Source organism: Pleurodeles waltl, chromosome 5 (genome assembly GCF_031143425.1).
Source record: "Pleurodeles waltl isolate 20211129_DDA chromosome 5, aPleWal1.hap1.20221129, whole genome shotgun sequence".
NCBI lineage: Eukaryota > Metazoa > Chordata > Amphibia > Caudata > Salamandridae > Pleurodeles > Pleurodeles waltl.
Genome location: NC_090444.1, coordinates 49,230,472 through 49,246,013, shown reverse-complemented (window position 1 = coordinate 49,246,013; position 15,542 = coordinate 49,230,472). Strand labels below are relative to the sequence as shown.

General features: G+C 47.9%; 1 protein-coding gene across 1 annotated transcript in view; it reads right to left on the bottom strand.

Moving 5' to 3' along the window:
• LOC138297203 (nigwaprin-b-like) overlaps positions 1-15,542 on the bottom strand; it is a 120,559-nt gene that overhangs the window by 96,968 nt on the left and 8,049 nt on the right. Inside the window, exon 2 of the mRNA XM_069236690.1 lies at positions 2,819-2,977. Coding sequence (XP_069092791.1) covers positions 2,819-2,977 — 159 coding nt within the window. The remainder of the gene's footprint in view (positions 1-2,818; positions 2,978-15,542) is intronic.

Here is a 15,542-nt window from a genome sequence, read left to right as displayed (position 1 = left end):
GTTGGCATGGAGATGGGTGAGGAGGGCCAAAAGTTGTGCCCCTCGGAAAGCCAAAGGTCCGCAGGGATCACGGTCAAGTTTTATTCTCTCACCCCATTCTCTTGCTTCTGGAGGCACAAGCTTGGGTATTTATAGGCTGTAACTGACATGCTTTATCAAGAGCTCTGTAAAGGAATCTGAAAATGATCTAGGTACCTCCAAACGTACAACGTCCTACTAGGTCTTGCTCTGACTAGTTGAAGCCCCTTCCAAATTCCAATCCTGACTCCAAACACTTTCCAACCTCATGTCACCAGCTAACTTTCCACACCCACCAAGAGCCATACCATTCTACCTGCAGCATTTGACAGCAAACGTAAAGCATGGAAAGTGTCAAGAAGCTACAGTAGGGGCAGCTAAGTGCTCACCAAATAGCAGAAGCATAAGAATACAGATTTGAACAAACACAGAGCCCCCACATCAGGCTAGAGTCACTCCTTTCTACTCCTGTTTCCTACTCCTTCTACAGCCAAATGTGATCCCACCAAAGCCCTACCCTATGATATGACTCACCCTAACCCATCACAATCATGCCACACTCTGCTGCTTCTCAAGGTTCACATTGGTGTCACTTAGGTTCCACCCAGGGCTCACCATTGTCTCATTCTGAATCCACCTAAAGGTCACCACCGGCTCACACAGATTCCATTCAAGGATCATCCTCTCTTACTCTGATTTCACACAAAGCTAACCATGTTTCACGCTGATTCCAACACATTTAATCCATTCCACTCCAATTCCATTTCAGTCTCACCCTGACTGATACCACACCATCCTCATTTCTCATCTTATGCCTCTGCAGAAGCCATGTCAGCTCCCCATTCCACTGCCCTGGCTCCCCACCCCAGCTGTATGAATACACTGCTGCTGGAGCGGGGATTGTTTCAATCAGAGGATCAGTTTACCATCATCAGGGCTAATCCTCACTGCCTTATTTTCTCTCAGGTCAGTGGATCTTTGCTTAGTTTTTAAAGAATAATCAGGATCTGTACATCACGTTTAAATTATGAGAACTTATTAACTATATCAGTCAAGAAAGAGATATTTGTTAATATTTAAAGAGGTTTATTATTAACATTTTTAGTAAACTTTATTAAAGCCAGAAGCTAAATTTTATTAATCTCAACAGTGGTGGTTTCTTCTCGAGGGTAGGGGAGCGTCCCCCCTTTCCCGTCTGCTGCGAGACTTGCAGGAAAAAATAGAATGGCAATGAAAAGATTCCATTGCCATTGTATTTTTTCTGCACAGCGCACACCAGCACAGAAACATGCTGGACGTAGCAGCTGAGGACTGTCTCTGCTTCTGCCTGTAGAGAACTGGATAAGTGCCCGGACTGGATGATCTAGAGTGCACATGTCACTTTGACCGGCTGCTTTGGCCTTCCAAAGAGACATGCACACTTTGAAGTTCTACACTCAGCTGTCTTAAGACAGATAGGTGGAGACCAGGCACAGACCTCCAGGGCCTGAAAGAGCATCCAGCCAGGATGCTGCATCTAATCCAGGCACTTCTCAGCGTCTGGATTGGTTAGGGGAGCTCTTCCCCTATCAAAGAGCAGAAGCACGTGGAGGAGAACAGGCAGCCCGTGGGTAAGTGCCTTTTTTTTAGGATGAGTAATACATGTGTGTGTGTAATGCATGTGTGTTATGTATGAAAGTGTATATTGCTTGTAAGTCTAATGTTTGTGTTTATGTTATACTTAGTGTTATTTGGGCTTTTTGAGCTGGTGGTGGTTTACTTTGGGGTTTTGGAGGAAGGAGGGGATGTTTTTTTGTGTGAAATGGTGTGGCACTTCACTCTTCTCTCCACTTTAAAAGGGTACAAGCTGCAGCTGAATCTTCATCAATATTGGCAGAAATCGATAATCAAAAATAGGTAATCAATAATTCATGATAAAATGCATTAAGAACATTCCAAAAAGGAAATATCCCTACTCTAAGAATGAGAAGAGAAAATGGTGTCAGTTCAGAGAGCCATAAGGAGTTCTGCAATCAAGAGAAATCATAAAGCATAAAGCTTCAATATCAAAAGTTAGCTCAATAAGTCAGGAATCAATCATAGCAGAACCAGTCATGACGAGAGGTCCAAGAAACTGTGTAGAGTCTCAGAGCCGCGTGAAGTGAGATGAGAATGGATGGGGTAATAAGAGTGAGAACATGCTGATCTACTCTAGGAACACACACTATTATAGACAGACAAAAGTATTGCTTCAACTTCAAGTAGCTTCTTTTTTCTTCTGTCGACCAAACAGCTGCTGATGAACTCATGGGAACACATTCACTTGTTGTCGTCTCACAAGAAAACAATATTATTCAAACAGCAACATCTAAGACTGCAACTCTGTCTTATTGTGTCTAAGTTTTCATGATAGATGCTCCCATTCAAGGCTACATTCCCATATGTGAACGTTCATCTCCAACCTTCTAAATAACAAATCTATTCATTAGCTAACAATGGTCTTTTCAGAAGTTGAAAGAATGGTACAAAGAAAAAGAAGAACATTTTTCACAACAACTATACATTTGAAAAAACAAGCTTGTTTTAAAAGGTCAAGTTAAATGCTGAATTTACAATTTCTCAGCTCTGTTAACTTTGATATGGCAGTGACAGTATGATTATCAAGTGCAATTTTGCATTCAGGTTTTATGTCTCATGAGTTTTGCACAATAATTTAACATTTTTTCTCTATATCTTTAAAATACTTCTCCACCACACTTATAAAGCTATTTCTACACAAGTAAAAGCACTAACAGATGCAGATTGAATGTTGGAGACACACCTGTCATGGCCTTCATACATGTTTGGTTACAGAAGAGCTTGCAGCACTTCTCATCTCTTGCACAGCCGGAGTCATCTTGGCAGGTGATACGTGTGATATCTGGGATACAGCGAATACCAATGTGACCAGGAGGTTGTGGAGGACAGAAACCATCATGAACTGAAACCAAAGAAAAGAGGCAAATACTAAAATCTAGACAGTAGTAGCACAGCAGCTTCCTTCTCTTCTCTAGGGCTGTTATCCTTCTGCTTCTCTTCTTTTCCCTTTGCTTCTTTCTCTTTATTGCTTATCTCCACTCCCTCCACCTTTTGCCTCTTTGACTTATTTCCCTCTGTCTCTCCTCCTTTGCCTATCTTCTCTTTGCACCTCTTTTCTCTGCCTCTTTACCCTCTGCTTTCAAGGTGCCACTCACTTCATACTAGGTTGATTGGCAGAGCACAAGTCATATTAAGTGGACGTTTCCCATCCTGAAGCTTTGTTCCGTGGTTTGGAGCTTGAATACAGCAGAGATTGTGAGTGACATAATCCTTTTTATTTAGTAGAGTGGGTGGTCATCTCATAATTAAAATTGAAAAAAAATGTTTTCAGAGGAGATTTTGTTGTGAGGCTGGGTCTCACTTCTGCATTAATTAAGAAATTGGCATGAGGAGGTAAAGTGCTAACACATTAATACATGAATACAGGTGCATGCTGTTTGCATGTGTTATCACATTAAAGTCAAACATATTGACTTCCCCAGTACTTCTTTTTTAACAATACTGACCTCATAGAATGTACTATATGGTCAGCCCACAGGAGCGGGAAGCGAACTGCACCCTTTCCAGAACATAGCACTGCTTTCCTTGTTTAGGAATAAGGGACAGCAGTTGGCCTAAATGTGGGTGAAAAGCCAATAGATGCCAAGGTTTTGCTCTCTACCCCACTCTCCCGACACTCTTGCTTCTGGAGTCACCAGCCCATGCCCCTTCCCAATTCCATCCCTGACTCCAAACACTCACTCACCTCATGTCACCAATTCCCTTTCTACACCTACCAGAAGCCAGACCATTCCATCTTTAATAGATTACTGGAAATGTAAAGTGTGGAAAGTACAATGAAACCACACAACGATTATAGCCAAGAGCTCACCAAGTACCAGAGTCACAGTTTGATAGACTTGAACAAATTCATACTCCGACATCAGGCTCACTCCTTTACACTCCCTTTTCCTCTTCTCCTTCTACAGCCAACTGTGATCCCATGCAAGGCTCACCCTATCCCATCAAACCGCAATCCCACCAAGGCATCCTCTATCTCTTCACACTCTGATCTCACCCAAGGCTCATCCTCTACCATCACACTCCAAGCCCATCCAAGGTTTACCCCTATCCCTGACAGATACCACATCATCCTCACCTCATCCTCACCTGATTCTGCTGCAGAAAAGCCATGAAAGCTCACCATTCCAGAGTATTCCCACCCAGCAGTATTTCATGCACCATTCTGGTTGAACTAGTTATACTCAAGTAAAAACATTGTCATACAAATAATTGAATGTTGGTCACACTTTATATATGAAGGTCATCCTTTTGCCCTTGTCACTCCACATTTTTTGACTGGAGCTAGTGGTTACTGACTCTGAAAGTGCCCTGGGCTCTGCAAACCATGCTTAGGGCCAGTGTTCTGTACTTAAAAGGTATAGGGTAATTGGTATAATTCTAATTGGCCCAGACAACGTAGCTGTAAGTCCTTAGCACATGGTAGTGCATGTAATTTTAGGGACCCCAGTGGACTTAATGCACTTAAGTGTGTACTGCTGTGGTGTCTGGTGTCATTTAAAAAAAAACAAAAAAAAACCTGCCTTGACAAAACTACCTTTTTATTTATACATGTTACCCCTAAGTTCTGTCCTAGGTGCCGCAAGGGTGGAAAACATTGCTAGAAAATATAAAAGATGTTTTATATGCCCTTATGTAGTGCTGCTAGCCTCATAGGCTAACAGGAGAAGGCTTCATTAATCTCAGTAAATCCTAACTGGAGTTATCTACCAATGAGATTCAACATTTCAAATGAATGATTCAAATAAACCCAAAAACTTGCCAAGTTTGGATTTATTATATTGATTACAGGAAGGTCTCCTTTCTGTACTCTCATTTTTCATTTTTTGTTTTGCCTCTGCAACCGCTCTTCACCTTGGAACTTTTCTCCCAGCCTTTATTTTCTACCTTTCTTCTCCACTCTTCTGTCTCTTTTCTCTGTCTGTCCTGGCCACATTGTTATTGTCTGTTCCTTCTTCCCATTTGCTTTTGTTTTCTTCACTTTTACCCTACTGACTTAGGTTCCTCTGCCTCTGTCTGTTTTTTTCTTACCATCTTTGAATATTTTCTTCTGTTTTCCTGTCCCCTTTCTCTGCGTTGTGAGCCATGCACAACTCAAAGCAGTATACTGGTTACCTGCAAGCTTTTCTAGAAGGCCCTTTTAATGGTGTGATGGTGCCTCCGATATATGGTGGATTAAGAACACAGAGCCCACCTCCTCCCCTCAATGCATACATGTCCAGTGCTGGAAGAATGTTTTCTTCTTAAAGCAACTCAAAGCACTATTGAGTGCTACTATTGTTTCAGGGCTATGTTGATTCAACATGCGACTAAAACTCAGGGATCATATTCTCATCAAAGAGAAATATCTGTAATGGCACACTTCTGAGAGAAGGATTGAGGTTATAATTATTAAGAATAAATCTAATTAGATTAGATGAAGGGCTTTAATATTACTAGTCTGCACTTCCCAATGTCCAACTTAATAGAGACCCAAAAAGCACCATTGTTGTATTTGCCCTAATTGGAAGCCCATCATAGTGTCAGACCTATTGGGTGGCTGAATAGTTTACAGTTCAGGCTTGCCATACTATGGCACTTTTCTATGATGTTCTCAGTCACATGAATATTCTCTGTGAATCCTCAAATTTATTTCACCATAGTGTTCTAAAACTCTATATACAGTAAGATATACCTAACCAGTGTCCTCAATCCCTGGTGCATCCTCTGCAACTCTATACAATATTTCCTTATCTTTGCACTGATCATGTGTAACCTCTGTGGATCTTCACAATATTCTTAACAGGTATTTCTAATCACCTGTGTAATTTCAGTGAATCCTGGAGACACTACATTACATCAGGATTGTTCTCCAAATTCTGCACAGGTTATCATATAAACAACACATAGGCCCAAATAAGGTATTCCGGTTATGACCATCCTGGGATGCGTACCACACGGCAGAAAGCTTTGCTGACTCTTCATCTTCCTGAGAGCATATCCATCTGGACAACAAGCAGACCCCTGCTATTATATTCAGTTATGGGGCTGAGGCTACTCATTTAGATCGGTATAGGCAGAAGGGTTACCACTACTATGCTTTGATCTAGACATAGGGTTTGGTAGGAATCTCTATATTTTCTAGAATTACACAGAATCACACAAAGTGGTAGGGTTGTTCATCTTCTTCACTTTCACCACAGTGATGATTACTGTGGTCTGTTTTATCTTCCTTGTTATCACAGTAAATTATTTTTACTCTAGGATGCAGTTACATCAATAACTGCATTAAAATCCAGTTTTATTATGTGAAAGGGGTATGATCTATTTTCACAACTTCCATGAGGAGTCAGAGTTCCAGTTTCAGGTTGCCCCAATCCACCCTTTACCCCCTTTACCCCCTTAGGCTTGGGTAAGGTATTGCGAGCTAGCCAGGAGTTAGGTAGGCAGATTCCAAATAACGTGGGACGTACTTTGTCTCCCATACTTGGTGGTGCTGATGTACTAAAGACACAGGCGGTCATTACAACATTGGCGGTAAAAACCGTTTACCGCCATGCAGAAGACCGCCAACACACCGCCACGGCCGTGGAATTCCGCCACAGCTATTATGACCCACAGCATGGAATCCGCCAAAATTCAGACACCCACACAAGTCCGCCACACCAAAGGGAAGTGATAAACTGGCGAAAACAAATCAGAGGGAGAAACACCCCGTAAACGGTCCCTGAGATCCAGGACAAAGACAGAGAACGATGCCAAGACCCCCGCCAAGAAATTAGACCACCCTGAATGTCATCTTTCTGTCCCACTTTGTCACCCTGTCCATACTCAAATTTCCCCAGCTCCACTTCCTATGCCCATTTGGGCAATGCACCTGTGAGACTAATAGACTGGACTCTGCCATGGAGATTCCTCCACCATCACCCCTCACCATTTTACAACTCCCCTCCAATATTGAGCACTTAAATAAACACCCTTGAAACACAAAACAATCTGGAGTCAGTCTGTGATTTCGAAATAGTGTTTTCGCTATTACAGTGACAAAATGCTCTTTCAATTGTAATGTCAACATACCTATGTCACACAGCTCTAGTCCATGAGGAAACAAAGCAGATGTCACACTGTGGGACCCACATCTGTGAAATCGTAAGGGAAGGTGACAACTCAGTGACCATACACTTCGTGAAAATGACAGACAGTAGAGAGGTAGTAGTGTTAAAGTACATGTAGAAGGCAGGTCTGTATTCTTACCTGTGTCTCACTGGAAATATTGCAGGATCACTGAGTTCCTGTTGTCCATGTCCTCTTCTTCTGCTTCCTCGTCTTCACTGTCCACAGGCTCCACAGCTGCAACAACACCGCCATCTGGACCATCCTCCTGCAGTAAAGGCACCTGTTGTCGCAAAGCTAAGTTGTGAAGCATACAGCAGGCCACGATGATCTGGCACACCTTCTTTGGTGAGTAGGATAGGGATCCACCTGTCATATGGAGGCACCTGAACCTGGCCTTCAGGAGGCCGAAGATCTGCTCTATAATCCACCAAGTTCGCCCATGGGCCTCATTGCAGCGTTCCTCTGCCCTTGTCCTGGGATTCCTCACTGGGGTCAGTTGCCGTGACAGGTTGGGGTAACCAGAGTCACCTGCAAATGGCGAGGGACAACTGTTAGACACAAACTAACCTGTAGGGATATCCCCAGACCCAGACAACAATTCCCACTGTCTTGCTTCCAGGTGCTCACCTAATAGCCACACACGGTGCCTCTGGAGTTGACCCATCACATAAGGGATGCTGCTATTCCGCAGGATGTAGGCGTCATGCACTGTGCCAGGGAACTTGACATTAACATGTGAGATGTACTGGTCTGCCAAACACACCATCTGCACATTCATGGAATGATAACTCTTCTGGTTTCTGTACACCTGTTCACTCCTGCTGGGGGGGTACCAAAGCCACATGTGTCCCATCAATGGCACCTATGATGTTGGGGATATGTCCCAGGGCATAGAAATCACCTTTCACTGTAGGAAAATCCTCCACCTGAGGGAACACGATGTAGCTCCGCATGTGTTTCAGCAGGGCAGACAACACTCTAGACAACACGTTGGAATAATAGGCTGGGACATCCCTGATGCTATGGCCACTGTTGTTTGAAATGACCCACTTGCAAGGAAATGGAGTACTGACAGCACCTGCATTTGAGGCGGGGGTTCCAGTGGGATGGCGGATAGCTGACCTCAGGTCTGGCTCCAGCTGGGTACACAGTTCCTGGATTGTGGCACAGTCAAGCCTGTAGGTGATGATCACATATCTTTCCTCCATTGTCGACAGGTCCACCAGCGGTCTGTACACCGGAGGATGCCGCCATCTCCTCACATGTCCCAGCGGACGGTGCCTATGAAGGACGACAGCGAGCACAGTCAACCAACTCAGAGGTACGTACCCACAGCTTACACAGAACACAAATCATAATCCGATAAGTGGCCTGTATGTGTGTTGAGGCTAGGCCTAGGTATGTGTGACGCAGTAAAAAATTAAGCCATGTGGGCCCCTGAAATGGCGGCTGCCTGACCTGTAAAGTGGGAGAATGGGATGTGAGGTAACTGCGCTGGCGTTGTGCACTGTCGCAGTAGGCGGTCGAAGACCGCGGCGCAATGCTGCATTGGTTAATATTGTACCCTATGGGTCCCAGGAGCCAATGACGATGTACGCCGGTGGTGACGGTACGCACCGCCGCGGACGTGACAGCCATTTTCTATCTGTTCAATCACTCGATACCTGATCTTCGACAGGAGAGGACCTAGACTGCAAGTGCTGCTGTGACCTCAGTCTGGAAGAGACAATGGCTCATGTGTCTGGGGAAAGGGCCCCTGCCTTCACTTCAGAGGAGTTGGAGAAGTTAGTGGATGGGGTCCTCCCCCAGTACACGCTACTCTACGGTCATCAAGACAAACAGGTGAGTACACTGTGAACATGCTGCATGGGCAATGACTGTTTGGAGTGATGTGCATGGAAGATACATGGGGGGGGGCTGAGGCCTGCATGCGCGGACGGTGAGTGTATGTGCGTCAGGGCAAGGGTGGGAATGTGGGCCAATGACTGTGGCGGTCCAGATGGTTAACTTTTTTCCTTTTCCCCTGTACTATTCCTCTAGGTCAGGGCCCACCAGAAGAAGGATATTTGGTGTGCCATCGGCAAGGACGTCCGGACCCTGGGGGTCCACCACAGACGGAGCACCCACTGCCGGAAAAAAGATGGGAGGACAATCGCCGCTGGAGCAAGAAGACGGCAGGAGTCCAGCTGGGGATGGCCTCCCAACGTGGGAGGGGTGCCCTTCGCACCATGACCCCTCTGACGTTCCGGATCCTGGTGGTGGCGTATCCGGAGTTGGATGGGCGCTTGAGGGCATCACAGCAGCCATAGGGGGGTGAGTACCGTCACATCCATCTGACTCTGCGTTCATTACAAGGTGTCTGGGTGGGGCCATCTACGCCTAATCAGGCTCCTGTGACTTTCATGTGTGCAGCAATCGGGCATAGGCCTTGTACCCCATGGGCATGTGATTAATCTTGGAACTCTAAGTGTATGGCGTAGTGCAGAGGGCTGCTGTGTCTGTAGTGTCCGCCAACGGTAGTGGTATTGCATGCACTGAACATGTATTTCTTCTGTCTTTCCCCCACCCTTTTTGTGGTTTCCCTGTTCTTGTGTGCAATAGCATCATCAGGCAGAGGAGCAGTGGCAGTGGAGCAGGAGGGAGCTGCATCCCACTTGGCCCTGGAGGGCATGACAATGGAGTCTAAAGCCACCAGTGGGACGGAGGGCGAGGGGAGCTCCACGGCGGGGAAAGGAGGTGACATCAGCGACAGCGACTCCTCCTCTGATGAGAGCTCCCTTGTGGTGGCGGGCCCCTCTGTGCCCCCTGCATCAACAGGTACAGCTGCCATCCCCCCTACCAGCAACGCCCTCCCAGCAGCCCATCAGCGTGTGTCCCGTGGCCGCTTACCCAGGAGGGTGGGCATTTACTTTGCCCCAGGCACCTCAGGCCCTGCCCCAGTCAGCCCTGCTGCCCTCAGTGAGGAGGCTATTTCACCTCCTGAGATCCCTCACTGTTGGGCAATCTACCATTGTGAATGCCATCCAGGGTGTAGAGAGGCATTTGCAACAAACAAATGCATACCTGGAGGGCATTCATTCTGGCCAGGCAGCCCAACAGAGAGCATTTCAGGATCTGGCCTCAGCACCTATGACAGCCATTGTCCCTGTGTCCAGCCTCCCCCCTCCAACTTCCTCCACCCAGACCCAAACCCCTGTACCTCAGCCTATCCCAAGCCACCATCAGACCAGCATGCACAAACCTCATCACACAAGGGTGGCTCAGGCAAACATAAGCACCACACATACCACAGGCACTCACACAAGCATCATTCCCATGCAGACATACCAACATCCACTGCCTCCACTGTGTCCCCCTCCTCCAAGTCGTCCTCCTCCCTCCCTGTCTCGTCTCTATTCCAGCACAGGGGTCACCACACAACGCTCACGTGCACTCACCATCCCCACTAGCATTCACACATCCCCTGTGTCCTCTACCAGTGTGTATGTGATCCCTCCTCCCAAAGTACACAAACGCAAGCACACACCCACCCAACAGCCATCCACCTCACAACAGCCTCCAGCCCATGCACCTTCACCCAAATTCAGCAATCATACACCTCCTACAACCACTACCTCTTCCTCCACTCCTAAACCCACTCCATCTACCCGTCCCATTGTGTGTAAAAAAAAATTCCTGGCTAACATTGACCTCTTCCTTACACCTCCCCCCCGTCCATCCCCTAGGGCCAGGCTTTCCAGGTCCCAACCCAGCACTACAGCCACCACATCACCGGGCACAGTGGTCCCAGCAACAGCAGGCTTTTGGAGTCTGCCAAGCATCAGGGCAGCCAGTGTGCCACGGAGCGGGGGCAAGGACATTCCGCCACCTGCAAAAGTAAAAAAGTTGCCCACATCCCGTAGGGAGAAGGCAAAAACACCTGCCACCAAGGGCTCAGGGAAAACTAAAAGGGATAGTGGCAAGACATCTGCGCCACCATCCAAGGTGGGGAAAGGCCAGAAAATCAAGGGCAGGTCAGGAGAGGGCATGGTGGCACCGACTATGGGACCAGTGTCACACCTTCTGTCCAGGTCGATGGCAACAGGTATGGCGGAGAAGACCACCACCTGCACGCCACCTGCACCCCCACATGCACCACCACCAGCACCGCAGACACTGAGCCCACCACCAGCACCGCAGTCACTGAGCCTGCCACCAGCACCGCCGCCACAGAGCCCGCCACCAGAACCGCTGATACAGAGACCGCCACCAGCACCGCCACCACAGAGCCCGCCGCCAGCACCGCCACCACAGAGTCTGCCGCCAGCACCGATGCCACAGAGGCCGCCGCAAGCACCGCTGACACAGAGTCCGCTGCCACAGAGTCCGGCACCAGCGCCGATGCCAAAGAGGACGCCGCAAGCACTGCTGCCACAGAGTCCGCTGCAAGCACAGATGCCACAGAGGCTGCCACCAGCACCGCCGCTACTGCCACCGCCGCAAGCACCGGCAGCGGCCCTGCGACATCCTGAGCCAGTGGCACCACCGCAGACATGGCTGCCATCCTCAGTGGTCAGTCAACCGAGCCTGGTGGTCAGTTCCAGGAGCCTGGGCAGCTTCCATGATGCAACACCTTCAGTGGAGAAAGGCATCCACCACCTCTGTCCTTGGCAGGATGAAGCACTCTGGGCACAAAGCCCCCTCCAGAACCACTGGAGAAAGGCATCCACTACCTCTGTCCTTGGCAGGATGAAGCACTCTGGGCACAAAGCCCCCTCCAGAATCAGTGGAGAAAGGCATCCACCTGAGTGACTGTGGCTTTGCACTCCCCAGGATAAAGTAGTGGGTAAACCACTCACTGGAGAGACTTGAGAGACTGTGGTTTTGCACTCCCCAGGATGCAGCAGTGGGCAAACCACCCACTGGAGAGACTTGAGAGACTGTGGCTTTGCACTCTCCAGGATAAAGCAGTGGGCAAACCACCCACTGGAGAGACTTGAGAGACTGTGGCTTTGCACTCCCCAGGAAAAAGCATGGAGCCCCCTCGTAGAGCAGTGGACTCATCCGGCTGCGGTGCCCCCCTTCCTTCCCCCTGAGGTGCCTGTTTCATTTCGATCTGATGCCCCTGTAGTGTTCTCTCCATTTGAAGTCTGGTATCGAGTGTGGGCCTCGCCCATGCATTTTGGGCCCAGTGGTCCACGGACAATTATTGGTGCACTATCTGGACTTGTGTAGTTGGTGTACATAATTGTATATACTGTATTTCGAGTTTTGACTACTGTTTTATTCATTATAACAATTGTTCAACTCATTTCATTTTGTCCTTGCGTTCTTGAAAGGAGGGTGGGGGGTGTAAATGTAATGTTGCAGCATGTATTTGTGTGTATGTTGTTGTGGGTGAGGGTGGGGGTGGGGGTGTTGCGTGTGTGTGTCACTCTCTTTTCCCTCCCCCCTCCCCTGTGTTGTAGGTGCAGTACTCACCGTGGTCGTCACCGCCGTCTTTGTTGCTCCTGATAGAGGAGCAGGAATACCATCGCAGGAAGTATTTGGAGTTCTGGCTCCATGGCGTCCTGGTTCCTCGTGGGGTGTGGAGAGGTGAGTGTTTTCCCTTCCAAGTCCTGTTTCTGCCGTGTTTTTGTTTGCGTTGGTTCTGCCCCGGAAAAGGTGGCGGATTGGCTTCTCATAATAGTGTGGGCGGTCCATTGTCTTCTGCCTGTCCGTTGGCGGTGACCGCCGCGCTGTTTGTTTGAACCACTGCGGCGGTCGGAGTGTTAAAGTGGCTGTCTATGTTGGCGGTTTCCGCCACAGTCGTGATTCAATTTTTTCCCACCAGCCTGTTGGCGGTATTACCGCCGCTTTAACACTGACCGCCAGGGTTGTACTGAGGGCCCAAGTCTTTGTCTTTCTCCTCCTTGCACTGTGCCTTGTCCTCATGATCCTTCTGGCACTGTACCTATTGGTATGGCCATTCTTGGCCTTGGTTCTCTTTGGTTGGTCCTTCTACGTCTTGTCATTATTGGTTATGGTCCTACAGAACATCCAGGTCCAGTTCCCTCGGTCTTCCTATCTACACCTGTTCACATGATTTGCAGTTGCCAAGGGTTGTGTGTGACCTTCCACAAAGTTCTTCATGCAGTTCTATCCCCCAGCTCTTCTTCCTGTGATGCACAGCTTCCTGAGTGGTTCTCGGCGATGTGGGATCCCTTTGTGTTGTGCTGCATGGGCCTCCATTTGCATCTTTGTTGTCTTCATGCTGTGGTACTCCTGTGTGTGCTGTGTAGTCTTCCATGAGCTCTCTGAGTTGCTGAGGGCCCCCACTAACTTCCTTTCCTGGGTAGAGTCGACCTAGTCCTTCCTGTGCCCGGGCAGTGCCATTTTCCACAAGCCGCGTGCTTTGCCTTTGCCAAGGCTTGTTGGTGGAATCCAGTGACGTAAACCAGACTGCAATCCTCCATCCAGCGTGAGACATCATCTGCTCCAACCAGGAACCTGCATTCGTCTTCATGGTGCAGTACTGACTTTGTCTGTGCACTAGTGGTTTTTCTTTTGCACCTCCATCCGGGTTAGCAGGGGCTCCTGTTTTCCCTGGAATCTTCTGTGCTTCTTGGACTTTTTCCCCTTCTTTCACAGGTCCTCAGGTTGAGGAATCCACTGTTAGTGTCTTGCAGTCTCTTCTGGTTCTTGCATAATCTTCTTTCTTGTGTTCCTGTGTGTTCTGGGAAAGTAACTGTGTTTTACTCCTGCTTTCCTGGGCTCTGTGGTGGGTTTTAGTACTTACCTTTGGGGTTTCCTAGTACTCCCAGTGCCCCTCTACACACTACACTTGCCTAGGTGGGAAACTAACATTGGCATTCCACAGTATATGGTTTGTGTTCCCTGAGGCCCATTTCTAACTATTGTGATTTTCACAATGTTTTCTTGCACATTTTTCCACACTAGTGTATAGAATGTATCTATTACTTACCTCCTAAGGGAGTATAGTCTCTATGGTATTTTTGGTATTTCGTTCACCTAAAAAAAGTACCTTTATTTTTGTAACACTGAATATTTTCTTTCATGTGTGTAAGTACTGTGTGATTACAGTGGTATTGCATGAGCTTTGCATGTCTCCAATATAAGCCTTGGCTGCTCAGCTAGAGCTGCCTCTAAAGAGCTTGGCTTCTAGACACTGCCTACATTTCACTAATAAGGGGTAACTGGACCTCGTGTAAGGTCTAAGTACCTTAGGTACTTTCTACAAACTAGGCCAGCCTCTCACAGTATCATAGTGCTGATGTCCCTGGTCCTCATCCTCATCCTCCTCACCCTGAGCCTGCTTCTCAAGGTCATGATCCTCTTTGCACTGATCTTCTTGGTTCCCCTAGTCCTTTGTTTCCTGGTCCACCTGGCCTCACCTCCTTGGTGTCCCTGACCACGGTTGTGCTACTTTTTGTTTTTCACAGCCCTTGTCCCTCTCAAGATTATGATCTCATTGGTACTGATTCACTTGGTTCTGGTCCGTATAGGTTGGTTTCCCTTGGGCATAGTTCCAACAGATCTGGTCCACCAGCCATCCTAGTCTTGGGCTCCTTGGTCCTGGTCATCCTGATGCTTCTTGGACTAATTCGCTTGTTATCATAATCGCTGCCTTTTGGTCACCCTGGCCATTCTTGGCTCCCTCAGTCATGGGCCAACTGGCTCTGTTCCTTTCTGGCCCTCTTGATCCTGGTCACCTTGTCCTGTTCTCCTCACCTTAAGCCTCCTAGACCTTCTGCTCCAGGTCTTGGTCTATATGACCTCCCATGCCAAGGCACTCTTAGCTTTTGTCCTTATGGTTTGGGTTGTCTTCAACCTTATAAATCTGTTCTTTGTCCTGTTCATTTTACTAATATTGCAGCAGTTGATCCTCACCCTCTTGATCCATGTTCTCTTTGTTACGGTCATCCTGAGCCTGGTCATTTTTCTCTTAGCCTTCCTGGCCACCACTGTCCAGTCCCCTTGGTCTTCCAGATTCTGGTTGGCCATCTTACATTTGATCCTCTTCACCATGATCCTACTCTGTGTAATACTCTTCCAAAATTGGCAATCCGACCGCTTGTGCCCTATGTCCTGATCATCATGACACTCTTAGCCCTATTTCCAGTCTTTTAGGTCACCTAGTTACCACTGGCCCTCATAGTCTTTATAATCCTATCTCCAGTTCATGTAGTCCTAGTCTTAGTTCTGGTTCTCCTTCATCTGGTCCACATGTATCAGGCCTCTGGTGCTGGTCCTGCAGGCCTTGGTTCCCCAAGCCCTCCTAGTCTCCCAGGTCCCCTGCCCCATCCTGGTCCTTGTAGTCTTCCTAGTCTCTT